General features: G+C 34.4%; 2 protein-coding genes across 2 annotated transcripts; both read right to left on the reverse strand.

Moving 5' to 3' along the window:
• Nucleotides 1–3,313: 3,313 nt before the first annotated feature.
• LOC107762189 (COBRA-like protein 10) lies at nucleotides 3,314–5,920 on the reverse strand. The gene is made up of 2 exons (XM_016580526.2): nucleotides 5,266–5,920; nucleotides 3,314–5,184 (listed from the first exon to the last, which is right to left on the reverse strand). Exons 1-2 carry the CDS (start codon nucleotides 5,807–5,809, stop codon nucleotides 3,773–3,775), a joined length of 1,956 nt encoding a protein of 651 aa, XP_016436012.2. The 5' UTR covers nucleotides 5,810–5,920; the 3' UTR covers nucleotides 3,314–3,772.
• An 892-nt stretch (nucleotides 5,921–6,812) lies between these two features.
• LOC107762188 (uncharacterized) lies at nucleotides 6,813–10,152 on the reverse strand. Its single transcript, XM_016580525.2, has 5 exons — nucleotides 9,769–10,152; nucleotides 9,435–9,586; nucleotides 9,232–9,329; nucleotides 9,033–9,117; nucleotides 6,813–7,486 (listed from the first exon to the last, which is right to left on the reverse strand). The coding sequence occupies exons 1-5, from the start codon at nucleotides 9,879–9,881 to the stop codon at nucleotides 7,281–7,283; spliced, it is 654 nt and encodes a 217-aa protein (XP_016436011.1). The 5' UTR covers nucleotides 9,882–10,152; the 3' UTR covers nucleotides 6,813–7,280.
• Between the last annotated feature and the right edge of the window lie 4,219 nt (nucleotides 10,153–14,371).

Consider the following 14,371-nt stretch of genomic DNA (forward strand, 5'->3'; position numbering starts at 1 on the left):
TTAAAGCTAGAGAATATGGAGGGCATTTTTGTAAACAATTATTTTTCTTAAAAATTATGCAATGCATTATAATTTTAATACACCACACCAAACAGTAGATAAGAAATAATATATGCACAACTAATACTTGCATTACTAACACATGCATTACTAATCCATGCATTACTAATCCATGCATTATTCCGCATTATTCTTGTACATCCTACCAAACCACCCCTAAGGGAAAAACCTAAGTTGGGCGGGACCTTCTCTTCATCCTCTCTCCTGAGTTCTCTCCTTGTAATCTTTGCAATGAAGAAGAAGAAAGGAGTAATCTCCAGAAAAACATGTAAAACTACCCCTCCCATTAATCAATGGGAGCCACAATGAAGAGATTCAATAAAGATCGATTACTTCTATTTTATCTCGTATACTATACTTTCAATTAGCTCATTAATCTGGAACTTATTATGTCTAACTAAGATTTACCCCTTCATTTTTTAATTAATTTGTCCAAAAGGTTCCAATATGCTTTGAGTCAAACACCTATTGCCTTTGAATCATTGGTGTCCAACGGACTTTCCTACACTCTATTAATTATGTGAAAAGAAATTTTTAAAATAAGGATAGCTATGTGGTGAATAAAAAATGGTAATGTATATTTAATGATAGAGTACATTAAAATAATTAGTTGTAGTAGATGTCAATTAAGACATTTCCAACGGAGAAATGTATGCAAGTCACCTTCAAATTAAAGTTCCCCATAGTAAGCATGGAAATTGGAATGTGTAGCATTAATTAAAATCAGCTTTTGCCTACTTTTTTCCCAAATCCCAACTGCACTTCATAGTCACAACCACATTTCTTTGGAATTCGGATATATTATATTTAAATACTTATATATTGAAATTAACCTTCCTTCCTTCCCATTTATTCTTTTTGTGGCCTGCTGACTTTGTTATTAATTAGGACTACTTAGGATGATCAGAAGTTATTTTCATACTCTGATTTCTATAAATGCCTATCTCACCAGAAGATATTTGTAGTTTATAGATTCCTATATTAACATCAAAGATAATATACGATAGTAATTATGTTCACAATCAAATATTTTTGAATTTAATAAATTTCTTAATATATATATAGAAATTTATGCAAAAGATACTATATTCGCATGAATATCCATCCACCACGATAGAAAATAATCATTTGAGTTTTCATAACTTCATTCTTTGGCTCTTAAACTCTCCTCCAAAAGCCTCTTTTCTATCCGATCTAAATTCCTACAGCAACAATTGCGAGATTTGGAGTGTTACATTGATATTTACTGTGAAACAATGTCTTTCATTTCTTTGTTGTTGAAAGGTAAACATAAAGCTTATTATAATTAATGATCAAGCGCAAACTAAGTGTTAATTAAATCATCACTAAAAATATTAATGCAAAGCTTCATTTATTTAATGCATAGTTGTGTTGTTGAACAGGGATATGTTTTATTTTTGAAAAATGTATGTAGGGCATTTTTATTTTTTATTTTTTTCAACTATATTTTCATTAAGATAGTTGGTCAATGGTCATGTTGCCCTCTCACAAGCATAAATGCAACAAGATACAACTCCCACCGGATTGTGTCTAATGCGGGCCTGGACTGGCCAGAGAAAAGGCCCAACCTATGTTTTTGGACTTTAGTCTTCTTCATTGAATTAGCCCATTAGCACCAACTACATAAGTTAACTGATGAAGTACAATTTTGTTTTTAGTGTAAAAATAGCACGGGCTAGTCAGTTTTCGGACTGGTAATTGAAAAATAGCCAGCGTTTGTAAAGTCATTGAAAAATAATCACTATTTTGCTGCACCACGGAAAGTTCCAGCATAATATACTAGATATTGGTGCACCTATGTATGAACTTCCAGCATATTAAAGTGGAACTCAGCACACGGAAAGTTCCAGCACAATATACTAGATATTGGAGCACCTATGTATATGTTTCTAGTATATTATGATGGACCAGTATATTATGCTGGAACTCTAGTATATTATGCTGGAAGTTCACATGTAAAAAATTCGAACTCTAGTATATTGTGCTGGAATTATTTTCGGATTTTGAACAATGTTTTCGTTTAGATTTATCTTTACATAAAAAGTGGCTAAAATTCGATTACTTTTGAAACTGTGGCTATTTTTCAATTACCACTTGTAAATCTGGCTATTTTTAAATTTCACTCCACTCCCATCGGATTGTGTCTAATGCGAGCCTGGACCGGCCAGAGAATAAGCCCAAACTGTGTTTTTGGACTTTAGTCTTCTTAATGGAAAAATTACACCGTGTAGCCGCTCTCAGAATAATAGCCAAACAATGTATATTGTTTGTATATTTTTTTTTGTATATATGCATTCTGTACGTTATATACAAAAATTATACACTTTTTCGGCTTCTAACAACAACAATATACCCAGTATTATCCCATACCATGGGGTCTGAGGAGGGTAGTGTGTACGCAGACCTTATCCCTACATTGTGAGGATAGAGAGGTTGTTTCTAATAGATCCTCCGCTCAAGAAAGCATAAGCACCAAATTAATGAAAATATAGATAAGAAGGATAGTACCAAAAATCCATACAAAAGCAGAATAAAAACAACAAGATAATAAGGTGATCAACAATGAAAGAAAACAACGGTTAGTCATAAAAACCTATTACCAACAGAAAGCAAGACTGTGTGCCAATACTACTGTTATGAACACTCTAGACTACCTACTTTACTACCCTAATCCTCGACCTTCATACCTTCCTATCAAGGGTCATGTCCTCGGTTAGCTGAAGTTGCGCCATGTCTTGCCTAATCACCTCTCCCCACCTCTTCTTAGGCCTACCTTTACTCCTCTCACACCTCCTCACCGGGGCGTCTGTGCTCCTCCTCCTCACGTGACCAAACCACCTAAGCCGCGTTTCCCGCATCTTGTCCTCAATAGGGACCACACCCACCTTGTCGCGAATAACCTCATTTCTGATCCTATCTAACCTGGTGTACCCCACACCCATCTCAACATCCTCATCTCTGCTACCTTCATCTTCTGTACATGAGCGACCAAATGTAAATAATTTCTGGCGCGTGCTAAAAGTGAAAAAAACCTCTTCTTAATTGAATTAGCCCATTAGCATCAACTACATAAGTTAACTGATGAAGTACAATTTTGTTTGTCTCCTTTTTTTTGTTTGTTTGTTGCTATTTTGGTTAAGAGAAACGTTACTTACATTTTATATTACAAACTTCCTTTTCAAAAAAAAGTTTACCTTTGCCATGAAATAAGAAAATCTTGCTCACACAATCTGGAAAAAGGCATATGATAGATGGAGCTTAGCTTACAAACTGAAAACTCTCTTTTAGGAGAAGCTTTGATCCTTAAAATCCAAGCACTGAACACAATTGAGACTAGGAAGGAACAAATATAAGGGTACCAATACAACTTGGCCTGCTTATGATCTTCAAATTTGACACAAATTAGATCATGCTCTTGGATGAAGCAACTCAGTTCTTTCTTCATTTTCCCTTAGCAGTCCTTCAATTTGCATTAATTTCCAGCAGCCTCAAGAATCACTCTGCAATTCGTGACTCTAGTGTTCTTAACACTGAGAATATCAATCCATTTATCATATTTGAATATGGTGGTATACTAATGTGAGGTTAGAAACGGAAAATTTCCAAAGATAGACTGTCAGTTCTAAGTTTCACTTGAGAATCTCCTTCCATTTCCTTGAAATGTACAGCCAAAACCATGATCAGCTTTCAATCATTGCAGGTCTTTTAGAATCAGCAAGAAGGTTAACAACGTTATGATGGCGATTAGCCAAGAATTTACACGCCGTTTTCTTCCATCCGCTGTCAAGAGATGAGTGGGAAGTGCACATTCTTCCCCATTGAATAGCAACTTAGTTGGAAATCCATCCCCATTTACTATATCAATAACTCCTAAACGTTTCTTCTCAAATTTAAGGACGGATTGTTGTTTTCCAGGTACTCTAGGGTCTCCAGGTTTTTGTCCATCTGTTTCTGCTATCAAGTAATTTAAACCAGGTAATCCTGTCAAGAAAACTGTGTCATTCATATTTCGAAGTAAAGTTCCATTGAAAGAGTAAGCTTGCGCAAAGCCAGAACCAGTTTTCTTGAACTGGACTCCAACGAACCAGTCCACGAAATTGATTTCTTCCCAATTGAATATAGTAATCCGAGCAGTCCATCCTGTTTTATAGTTTGAATCAACATGCCAATTTATGCTAACTCCGCAGTTGTCACCACAAGGTAAAGGCCTAGGAACATGATAGTTCTTTAGTTTAGCCCAATACACGGATTTCTCTGTTCTGTTTGCGAATGGAACCAGCAGTGTTTCTGGGGGAAGAAGAAGTGCTGGTGCTTTTTGATTGCATTTAACAGAACTATCACAGCCACATGCACAAGTGCCGCAGGGTATAACAGAGTCATTGTAATAGGCAGTGTACGAAACACAGCACCGGTTGGCTCTTTCCTTTGGCTTGGTAATATTGCAGACTACTTGCCAACTTGCAATAGCTGTGACAGTAGCTTGAAGTCCACTTGGATCCGAGAATTGTGTCTCGTCTACTCTTAAGGCTTGTCCACATTTATAATCCGGATTAAGAACACCGTTGATTTTCCATTTCTCAGGAGGGTAAAGAGCTGTTAGATTCAAATCTGGTGGAAGCTTATATACCTGTAACTGAAAAACAGACTTTGAATTGGTTTCATTCATTACACTTGGCATGATGCTACCATTTCTGCAGCAGAATGGTAACATCCCAACATCTTTATCTTGAGCTCTATCCGGAGGCAAATCAGCTATAGTTGGCTTCTTTTCACAGTTCAGTACTTTAGAAAAATCAAAATCTTGATAGTACTGTCCTGCAGCACCATAGACACAATCCGAGTAGTCCTTTTTGCGAGTATATGCACCCCTCATTGAGTAGATGAATTCTCCTCGCATCCATTCCCAAGTTAAGTTCCACTGATCAAGGCGTCCCAAAGGATTATTATTTTGTATAGTCACTTGCGCTTGATAGTTATTCGGATAGGCTTGCATAACATCATAAGAGATCAAAAGATCACCATTTTGGCGTGGGAAATACTTGGTTGTGAAATTCTTCGCCTTAAATTTTGGATCTTTCACACAGCAAACGTGCAGTGTCGTTGCTGTCACACAACAAACAAAATTGAAGATTCAAAATTCAAACAAACAAAAATGTTCATTCACATAGCTAATTTCGTACTTACATTTTCGAATTGCTGCTGGACATTTGTATCCATCATTGACAAGCTTAATAGTTTTAGGCATGGGATAACCCGGTGGCCTGATTCCAAACTGAGTACCTGTTAACTCAATCTCGGCTTGAATTTGTGTATAATCACCAGCAGTATCAATCGACGTTTTCAAATCTGTCTGAGGATAGCCAGCTAAGTAAGTTCCATTACCAACAGGAGCTGGGAAATCATCACCATTTACTAACACAGCATTACTAGCTGAGACTAAAAGTTCGCGATTTTGAAACCCGATGAAGATTTTCCAGTTCTTGAGCTCATATATACCAGCATTAAGTACTGTTGCCATAGCTTTAAAGGCCCAGGCTTGTGCACTTGCATTCTTTAAGTGGGGAAGCTCTTTGGTTCTAGAGATGAATACATAGGATAAGAAAATTCCATTGCATTCATTTTCTGCAGGGGGAGGTGCAGGTGGTGAATTACCATCATAATCTTGTGCCTTAATAGTGACAGAAAACAAGATTATGTAAAAGATTGTGGTTTTTGAGACCATCTTCATTCTGTTTTTCCAACTTTCAAAAGTGTCAATCAGATTTCAAGATTTGGGAAACAAGGAGAAAAAAAGGGGGAAAAAGAGAGGAGAAAGAGACATTTGGGATGATAATCTTGAATTAAGTGAAGACTTAGTCAGATGAAAGTTTTTCCTCCATGTAAGCTACGACTGAAATGGCGGGACCAAACTACCAACGGTTATTCAATCTTTTTACTTTTTTTTTTTTTTTTTTTTTTTTTTTTTTTTTTTTGTATTTTGGTTATAAATAACTTGACTATTTTTCCCTTATATCACTTAGCAGTATTGATTCTTACATAAAATATACAGCCCTTAATTTCGTTTCTGTTTTTTTTCCTCCATCCTTGATTTTTTTAATTGTCTAAAACTAATCAGATCTGCTGACAGTGAAAGGTACGAGTTTTAACTTCTTTGTTGTTGGAATTAGGCCTAAATCATATTAAGAATTGACTTCGTCATGAGATAATGATATTGAATAAGTGTCGAAATTATGTTTCTCTTACCCTTTTCCAGTTGGATTCTTAAAAAAACTAGAGCGAAAAATAAACAAAAATGAAAGATTTACGGAAAAAAAGTCACTTCCTATTAGGTGATAATAAAAGGAGAATCAGGGGCAGGCCATATTTTTTTTTTGGAAACTCAGGAAAACCCGCAACCGCTACAGCCTGTGCCGAGCACTCTGTACGCACTAAGTATATTGTTGTTAGATGATTTTATGCAAAGGGGCATGAACTCCTTTGGGTAACTCCTTTAGGTTACAAAATAAAATGTCCAATTCTCCACTCTACTCATCAAAGGTATGTGAAACTTATTTAGTAGTTATACAAATTGAAGGACTTCAATCTGCAGTATATTAGCTGCTTCATTCAGTTGGTACTAATAGTATATGTGATCAAATCCAAAATTTTCAGATTATATAATCCTACAACATTCTTTTTTTTTCTTTTTCTTTTTGATTTATAAGGAAGCCTGCAACATTCTATTAGAGACATTGAGGTCCAAACAATAGCTTATCCATCACCAAGAGTATGAAAGAATCCCTGGAGTTTGTTCAAATCAAATAATTAGCATTAGCACAATCTTCAACCAACAGGCTAAATGATTCAACTCTTTACACGATCCTTCCTCGTCTTAGTTCCAAGAAGAGGAAAGATAAAACTAGTAGAAAAATAAATTGAAAAAAAAAAGAGGAAAAAGAATTTATAATTCTCCCAAAACATTATCCTGGTTTTAGGAGTTAGATTTTTCACCTTCTGTTTCACATCTCTATGCCCTCCTACTTTTTAGTTTTCTTCCGTAATTCTTAATAACATTTTCAGTGTGACAATCTCTACATCTACGCAAGTTTCTATACCCTCCTCGCCTTTCTCTTCAATCCTTTCATGAGGACTATAAACAACTTCAATAGCTAGGCAATGACAGAATTTTCTCTGCAATTTTGAGCTACAAGTTTGTAAAATTAAGCCACTTCTATGTTCACTGGTTTAGCATTGCCTTCGACGAATTTAGCCTTGGATTTCTCCACTCGTGATGACCTTGATGAGGATGATGAACCTGACCTGGGAGAGGATGTTGACTTGGCCTTCCTCCGCTTCTGTTTCTTAGGAGGTGCTACGTCCCTGTAAAGCTCAGATGCTGGTTGCTGTCTCATTGACTCTGTGTAATCTGTCAAGAAGATGCGGAAAAAAGCATAAATTTCACACAAGAAACAACACCTAAGTTTCTACCAAAAATCAGGATTGGTACATCTACTATAACAAAATTTCGTGAATTAACTCATATCAATACATCCAGAAGTTGGCATTAGAAATCAGTCCATCACATGATATGTTAAACGTTCATTTACGGGGGGCACTTCAAGTAATACGTTTCTCATTTTTGGCATTTATTATAAGAGTTCTCACTCAAAGATATAAACAAAGAGCGACACAACCAACTTGAATGATCTATAAACAGACCGCACGTCAGTGTTTGAAATAGAAAATTTTTCGCGTCAAAGTTGTTTCAAGATATATCAAGAAACTTGCACTTCCCTATCACACTGAATGTCTCATGTCAAAATAAGTGATAATGGTAAGTCAAAGGAGTGCGCCGTAAATATTAGAAGAACTAGTTGCTTGCTTTCTTGCTCCAAGAGAAAAAAAACACAGACTTTTTAATGAAACTTGGATTTGCTTAGCTTCAATGAGAACTAAGATGAAAGCTTAATTGGGGTGAAATGCTTGTTTAGTCAATTGAAAGATTTCTCTGTTCCATGATTCTGACTCAAAGAATAATTTACAAAGATATATATATTCTTTTCTAACCTTTTCACAGAGGATTGTTTGGTATCAAGATGTTATGAAATTACTAAATTAGGGTGTAACTTGGTAGCTAACAGCTAACATTATTCTAAAAAAGCACATAAAAACTGTCCCTTTCTGGTGCCAAGTTAAAAAAGACCAAAGCTTTCCCTGGCTTGAGGCAAAGAATCTTTTAGGGTCCCTTTGGATGGAGGGATTTGGCCCTGTGTAACTTAAAGTTTTTGCACCTACTTAGATTTACCTAATAGAAACTGGATTTGAAATGCAAACTAAATTATCATTTCATTTCAATCCTTATTTTAGATTAATTCATTTCAAATGACACTTGAAATTATGTCAGTTGCAATCTTACACATTTAAAACATACTATAAATTTACATTCCCCTATGAAATACAGACCATTTAAAATTAAAAAATAAAAACAAAATGAAAGAACTGCCCTGTCCTTTTTAATAGATTTCTCTACACATTAGTACAAAACATAGGACAAGCTTATCATATTTCAATTACAACTCAACCCGTGACAAAACCCTACTGCCATTGTCTGATTATGGACACTGCACATGTTTTAAAGCAACATATCAGACACTTCACTTGTTTTATTTTTGTTCTTTCTTTCTGATTATTTCAAAATGATTCCAACTACTCAATAGATTAAAAAATCATATAGTGTTGTAACCTATGTTACAACTCTCCAAAAATGTCAATGGGTGTGTGCCAGATCTTCCAAAGGTAGTGCATTTTTGAGTTTCTGACACGGGTGCGGCAACTATTTTGAAGAGTCCGTGCAACATAGGTCGTAACATATCTTTTGGTCATTATTCTTGGATTGTCACATAGATGTTTGGTAGTGAAAGGAGCACACAAGAGGGAAAGGGAGGGATTTTTAGAAGCAAAAAAATATTAACCTTGAGATGCCCATGGAGAATGTGCAGAACCAGAATTACCAATAGAAGTTGCTGCAAAATCAGGCCCAGTCTTGAATTCAGTCATCTATAAAGTTCCAAAAATAACCAAAACAAACAACAAAATATTAGTCATGAGAAAAAGAAGAAAGCATTTCAAACAAAATGTGGACCAAAGAATGATGAAGAAATTAAGACATACCCAACTGGGGGCATTGCCTGATTGTCCATCCCAACCAATATGTGCCACATGCTTTACATCAGTTGGATATCCTATCTCTATCTCCCTCTCCTTCACAACTGTAATCAGAACCCAATTTTACCCCCAGTCAAAATATTAACTCAAAATGAAAGGGAAAAAAAAACCATAGAAATATATGGGGCTAAAGAAAAAAAGGCAATTACCAAAAATATTAGAGATATATTTGTAGATCCCCTTCATTTTGGTTCCCATAGAAGAGTGAGCAAAACTCCAAGGCAACAATAACCCTCTGCTCAGATATGAAACAGAACACAGATAGAAGCACCACACAAATGTGAAGAACCAATTCCTTTGCCTAACAAAAAATACAAACAAATTGTACACAATAAATAAAAATTTGACATTTACACTTTTCAATATACAGAACCAAATTTGCATAATGCAAAGATTGAATCATTTTTCTTGTTTCTGTTTTGGGATTGAAATGTACAAAAGAAAAACCAAATTTGAAAATGTGGAAGGGATTGAGTAAAATACCTTTTTATATAAAAGCTGTTAATTCTTCTCAACTTGCTGCTGCATTGGCCATCATTATCTTTGTTGAAGCATTGTAGGTATAATAAACATGTTATAACTAAAAAAGCAACCATGCAAAAACAATATAGTTTGAATGAAGAAGAAAGGTCTAGAGAGGTGATGGATCAATTAGAAAATATGAGAAATGAAAAGGGAAAAAAAGGAGAAAGAGAAAGAAGGTAAGATAGGTGGCAAATGAGATGGTACAAAGAGAGTTGAAGAAGAAAAATTAGGCCAAGAAGGGAAAGAGAAAAAGTGAGAAGTTAGAGGTGGAGAACCACGAAAACCTCCCCAAAGAGAAAGGGGTTGAGGTTAGTTTACAAAGAACATGTACACATAGGAGGGGGAGTTTGGTGGTGGGGGGGGGGGGATTTCATATTAAAAAATATAGTAGGAATAATTATAGAAGTTTAAGAAATAGGATATCACTCTGAATTGTTTTCATAGTTGAAAATGGAAAATGATGCGAAAAATGATCCACTAATAAAACATAAACAAATACTTAAATGACATTTAACGGGTTATTGTTATAGTGTTGTAAATGTTTTGTTGGCGTGTAGGTGGCTTTGTTGTTGAAAGAGTAAATCGAGGAGTCATGTCCTTTTCTTTACTGGTATGTAGAAATGGCACCTAAAGTTAGTTTTCGCTTTTCAAGTAAAATGTATGTTCAAATATAATTTTAATTTTCAAAAATTATTTTTAATCTTATAGTCAAAAACTTATTTTTTTAATTTTTAACTAAATTTATGTCCAAACGCTAGCTTAATATATATTATTGAATTTTTTCCCTAAAAAGAAGGAGCTATCACAATTTTCGAAGAGCGTGTTTAGTTTGAGTTTGTCTTTTTTCGGCTTGGCTATAAATAATATATTGAGCTATGTTATAAATAATTAGTACATTGGATGCTAAATTGGATGCTCATGTTGTGAATATCATAGTTTGTACATTGAATGTTCATGTTGTGAATAATTTAAAGATTAAAGCTCCTACTTTATGTTCATCATCTTTACTTTTTATGCCTATAAAAGACTATGTAATTGCAATGGAAAGATACACCAAAGTGAAAGAAGAAAAGACTTCTTCCTTCTTTTTATCTCTTCTTATTTACATTTTACTGCATTGCTTTTATTTTATAACACGTTATCAGCACGAAGCTCTAATTTTATTCTTAACTCCCGCTAAGTTGAGCCATATTTTATTAAGGTATGTATCATTATAATCATTTTATTTATGGCAGTACATATCATATGCTCATTGTTTGTAGATTACTTGTGCGCTTGGACATCTTAAATAGTTTAAGTACATTGCAGTGATAAAATAATTATTTCCTTCCGTGTTCAACTCTTAGAGGACCTCAAAGTCATCAAACTAGCTATGCACTAATGACATACTTATAATATTCATGGACTTTCTGGATCAAAACATATCTTTAAGGCATTTTGAAGAAATGTGAGAAATGAATTGACAAGCAATAATTTTATAGTTTAATTACTTTATATTTATTGGAACATATAAATAATGTTAGTCACGTTCAATTCTATTAACACATATATATTAATAATATAAAGTGAAATGAAACAAGTATGTAATTTCTACTTTATGTCAAGAATAAAATGAAATAGTAGATTGTTAACATGATATAACTCTATTTTCATTTTTTTTTACCTTAATCGTTTTGTTTTCATTAATTGTTTATTGTTATAATTATTTCTCTAACTTATTCATCTTTTATGATAGTTTTCACTATGTCAAATTTATCAAAACTTGAATTTGTGGCACTTGACATCACCTGGAGGAACTATTTATCATAGGTCCTTGATGCTGAAATTCAACTTGACGCTAAAGGTCTTGGAAATACTATTATACAAGGAAATGAAGCATCAAATCAGGATAAAGCGAAGGTCATGATTTTCCTTCGTCATCATCTACATGAAGGGTTAAAAACTGAATATTTAACCGTAAAAGATCCACTTGAATTATGGATTAATTTGAAGGATCGGTATGACCAGCTAAAACTTACGGTATTACCGAAAGCTTGGTATGAGTGGATACATTTAAGGCTGCAAGACTTTAAAACCGTAAGTGAGTATAATTCTGTTATCTTTAAAGTAAGTTGTCTATTAAAATTATGTGGAGACACTATCACAGATGAGGACTTGTTGGAAAAAATATTTTCTACTTTTCACACTTCAAATGTGGTGCTACAACAACAATACCGTGAAAAAGGTTTTACGAAATATTCTGAGTTAATCACATGCCTACTTGTGGAAGAGCAGAATAATCCCTCTATTAATGAAAAATCATAAAGCCCGTCCCACTGGGTCAGCTCTATTTCCGGAAGTGAATGTTGTAGCAGCATATGATAAGTTTGAAAGAAAACAAAATAATTACCGTGGTCGTGGGCATGGTCGTAAACATGGACGTGGCAGGGGACGAAACAATTATCGTCATTATGGTGGAAATAAATTGGAGAACAATAAGGGTTCTCAAATTAATCATTCAAAAGGTAAAACTAGTATGTGTCACCGATGTGGTATGAATGGTCATTGGGCACGCATTTCTCGTACGCCAGATCATTTTGTCAAACTTTATTAAGCCTCCCTCAGAAAAAAAAAAAGAAAATAATGTGGAGGCACACTTGACCTTTCAAAATAATGATGATGAAGCAGGTCCCTCAAACAAATATGATTCTAAGGCACATCTTGCATATAAAGATGATGATTTTGGAGGCCTAACAAATATTACTCATTTAGAAGCTGGAGACTTCTTTGAGGATATTGACTAAAGAACTAATCATCTTACTGGGGAATGAAGCTATAAAAGTTGTTATTTTTATGTTTGCAACTAGTTTATTTTTCTTGAGTGTATTTTCCTAATGCATCATGTGTTGCTAGTTTCTACATTCCTAATATATTTTAATATTTTTTTATGTTTTTCTTTCATATTTCTTATGATGTATTTTTTGTTTTTTTTATGAAGAATATGAAAAATCCCTAGTCTTCGGTTGGACTCAAGATTAATAAAGATGATATATGTCTTCTGGATAGTGCTACAACACACACTATTTTAAAAGATAAGAGATTATTTTTCTTATTTGGTAATGAAAGAAGCGAATGTTAATACAATATCCGGTAGTACAAGATTAATTGAAGGTTCTGGAAGAGCCAATTTATTACTACCGGGAGGAACAAATTTGGTTATTGATGAAGCACTATATTGTAGTAAATCTCAAAGAAACTTATTAAGTTTCAAAGATATTCGACAAAATGACTATCATATTGAGACTACAAATGATGAAAAGATTGAATATCTTTATATTACTACAATAATATCCGGTAAGAAATATGTGCTTGAAATGTTACCTGCTCTTTCCTTCCGCTTATACTACACAAGTATTAGCAGGATTGAAACACATGCCGTAGTAAACGAGAAGTTTACTAATCAAGATAATTTTATTATTTGGCATGACCGGTTGGGCCATCTTGGTTCTAATATGATGCGTAAAATAATTGAGAATTCACATGGACATGCAATGAAGAATCAAAAGATTTTTCAATTTAAGGAATTCTCTTGTGCTGCATATTCTCAAGGAAAATTAATTATTAGACCATCAACTATTAAAGTTAGGATGGAATCCCCTGCATTTCTGGAACGTATACAAGGTGATATATGTGGGCTCATTCACCCTCCATGTAGACCATTGAAATATTATATGATTTTGGTAGATGCATCTACAAGATGGTCACATGTGTGCTTACTATCAACTCGCAATATGGCATTTGCGAGATTGTTGGCTCAAATAATAAAGCTAAGAGCACAATTTCCAAATTATGCAATTAAGACAATTCGTCTTGATAATGCTGGTGAGTTTACATCCCAAGCCTTTAATGATTATTGTATTTCAACTGGGATAACAACTGAGCATCCAGTTGCTCATATTCATACACAAAATGGTCTAGCAGAATCATTGATCAAACGCTTCCAATTAATCGCTAGACCAATGCTTATGAGAACAAAACTTCCCATTTCAGTATGGGGTCAAGCTATTTTGCACGCAACAGCACTTGTGCGGATAAGGCCTACAAGTTATCATAAAGTCTCCCCATTGCAATTGGCTTTTGGTCAGGAGCCAAATATTTCCCATCTTACGATCTTTGGTTGTGCGATATATGTTCCAATTGCTCCACCACAACGCACAAAGATGGGTCATCAAAGAAGGTTGGGGATATATGTTGGATATGAATCTCCTTTTATAAAATATCTAGAGCCGATGACTGGAGATTTATTTACGGCAAGATTTTCTGATTTCCATTTTGATGAATCAGTATATCCAACATTAGGGGGAGAAAATAAGCAACTGAAAAAGAAGATAGATTGAAATGCATTATCACTGTCTCATTTAGATCCTCAAACAAATCAATGTGAACAAGAGGTTCAAAAGATTATTCATTTGCAAAATATTGCAAATCAATTGCCAGATGCATTCACTGACCTACCAAGGGTGACTAAGTCACATATTCCAACTGCTAATGCTCTAATTCGAGTTGATATCCCGGTAGGACA

Source organism: Nicotiana tabacum, chromosome 3 (assembly GCF_000715075.1).
Source record: "Nicotiana tabacum cultivar K326 chromosome 3, ASM71507v2, whole genome shotgun sequence".
NCBI classification, from domain to species: domain Eukaryota; kingdom Viridiplantae; phylum Streptophyta; class Magnoliopsida; order Solanales; family Solanaceae; genus Nicotiana; species Nicotiana tabacum.

Bases quoted from the DNA above. Each gene is read 5' to 3' on its own strand.
- LOC107762189 (XM_016580526.2), bottom strand. From the start codon at position 5,809: ATGAAGATGGTCTCAAAAACCACAATCTTTTACATAATCTTGTTTTCT. The intron at 5,185-5,265 runs GTAAGTACGAAA...GTTGTGTGACAG, and splicing joins TCCAGCAGCAATTCGAAAAT to CAACGACACTGCACGTTTGC.
- LOC107762188 (XM_016580525.2), bottom strand. From the start codon at position 9,881: ATGGTTGCTTTTTTAGTTATAACATGTTTATTATACCTACAATGCTTC. The intron at 9,587-9,768 runs GTATTTTACTCA...ATTTTTTGTTAG, and splicing joins AACAGCTTTTATATAAAAAG to GCAAAGGAATTGGTTCTTCA. The intron at 7,487-9,032 runs GTTAATATTTTT...TCTTCTTGACAG, and splicing joins TTCTCCATGGGCATCTCAAG to ATTACACAGAGTCAATGAGA.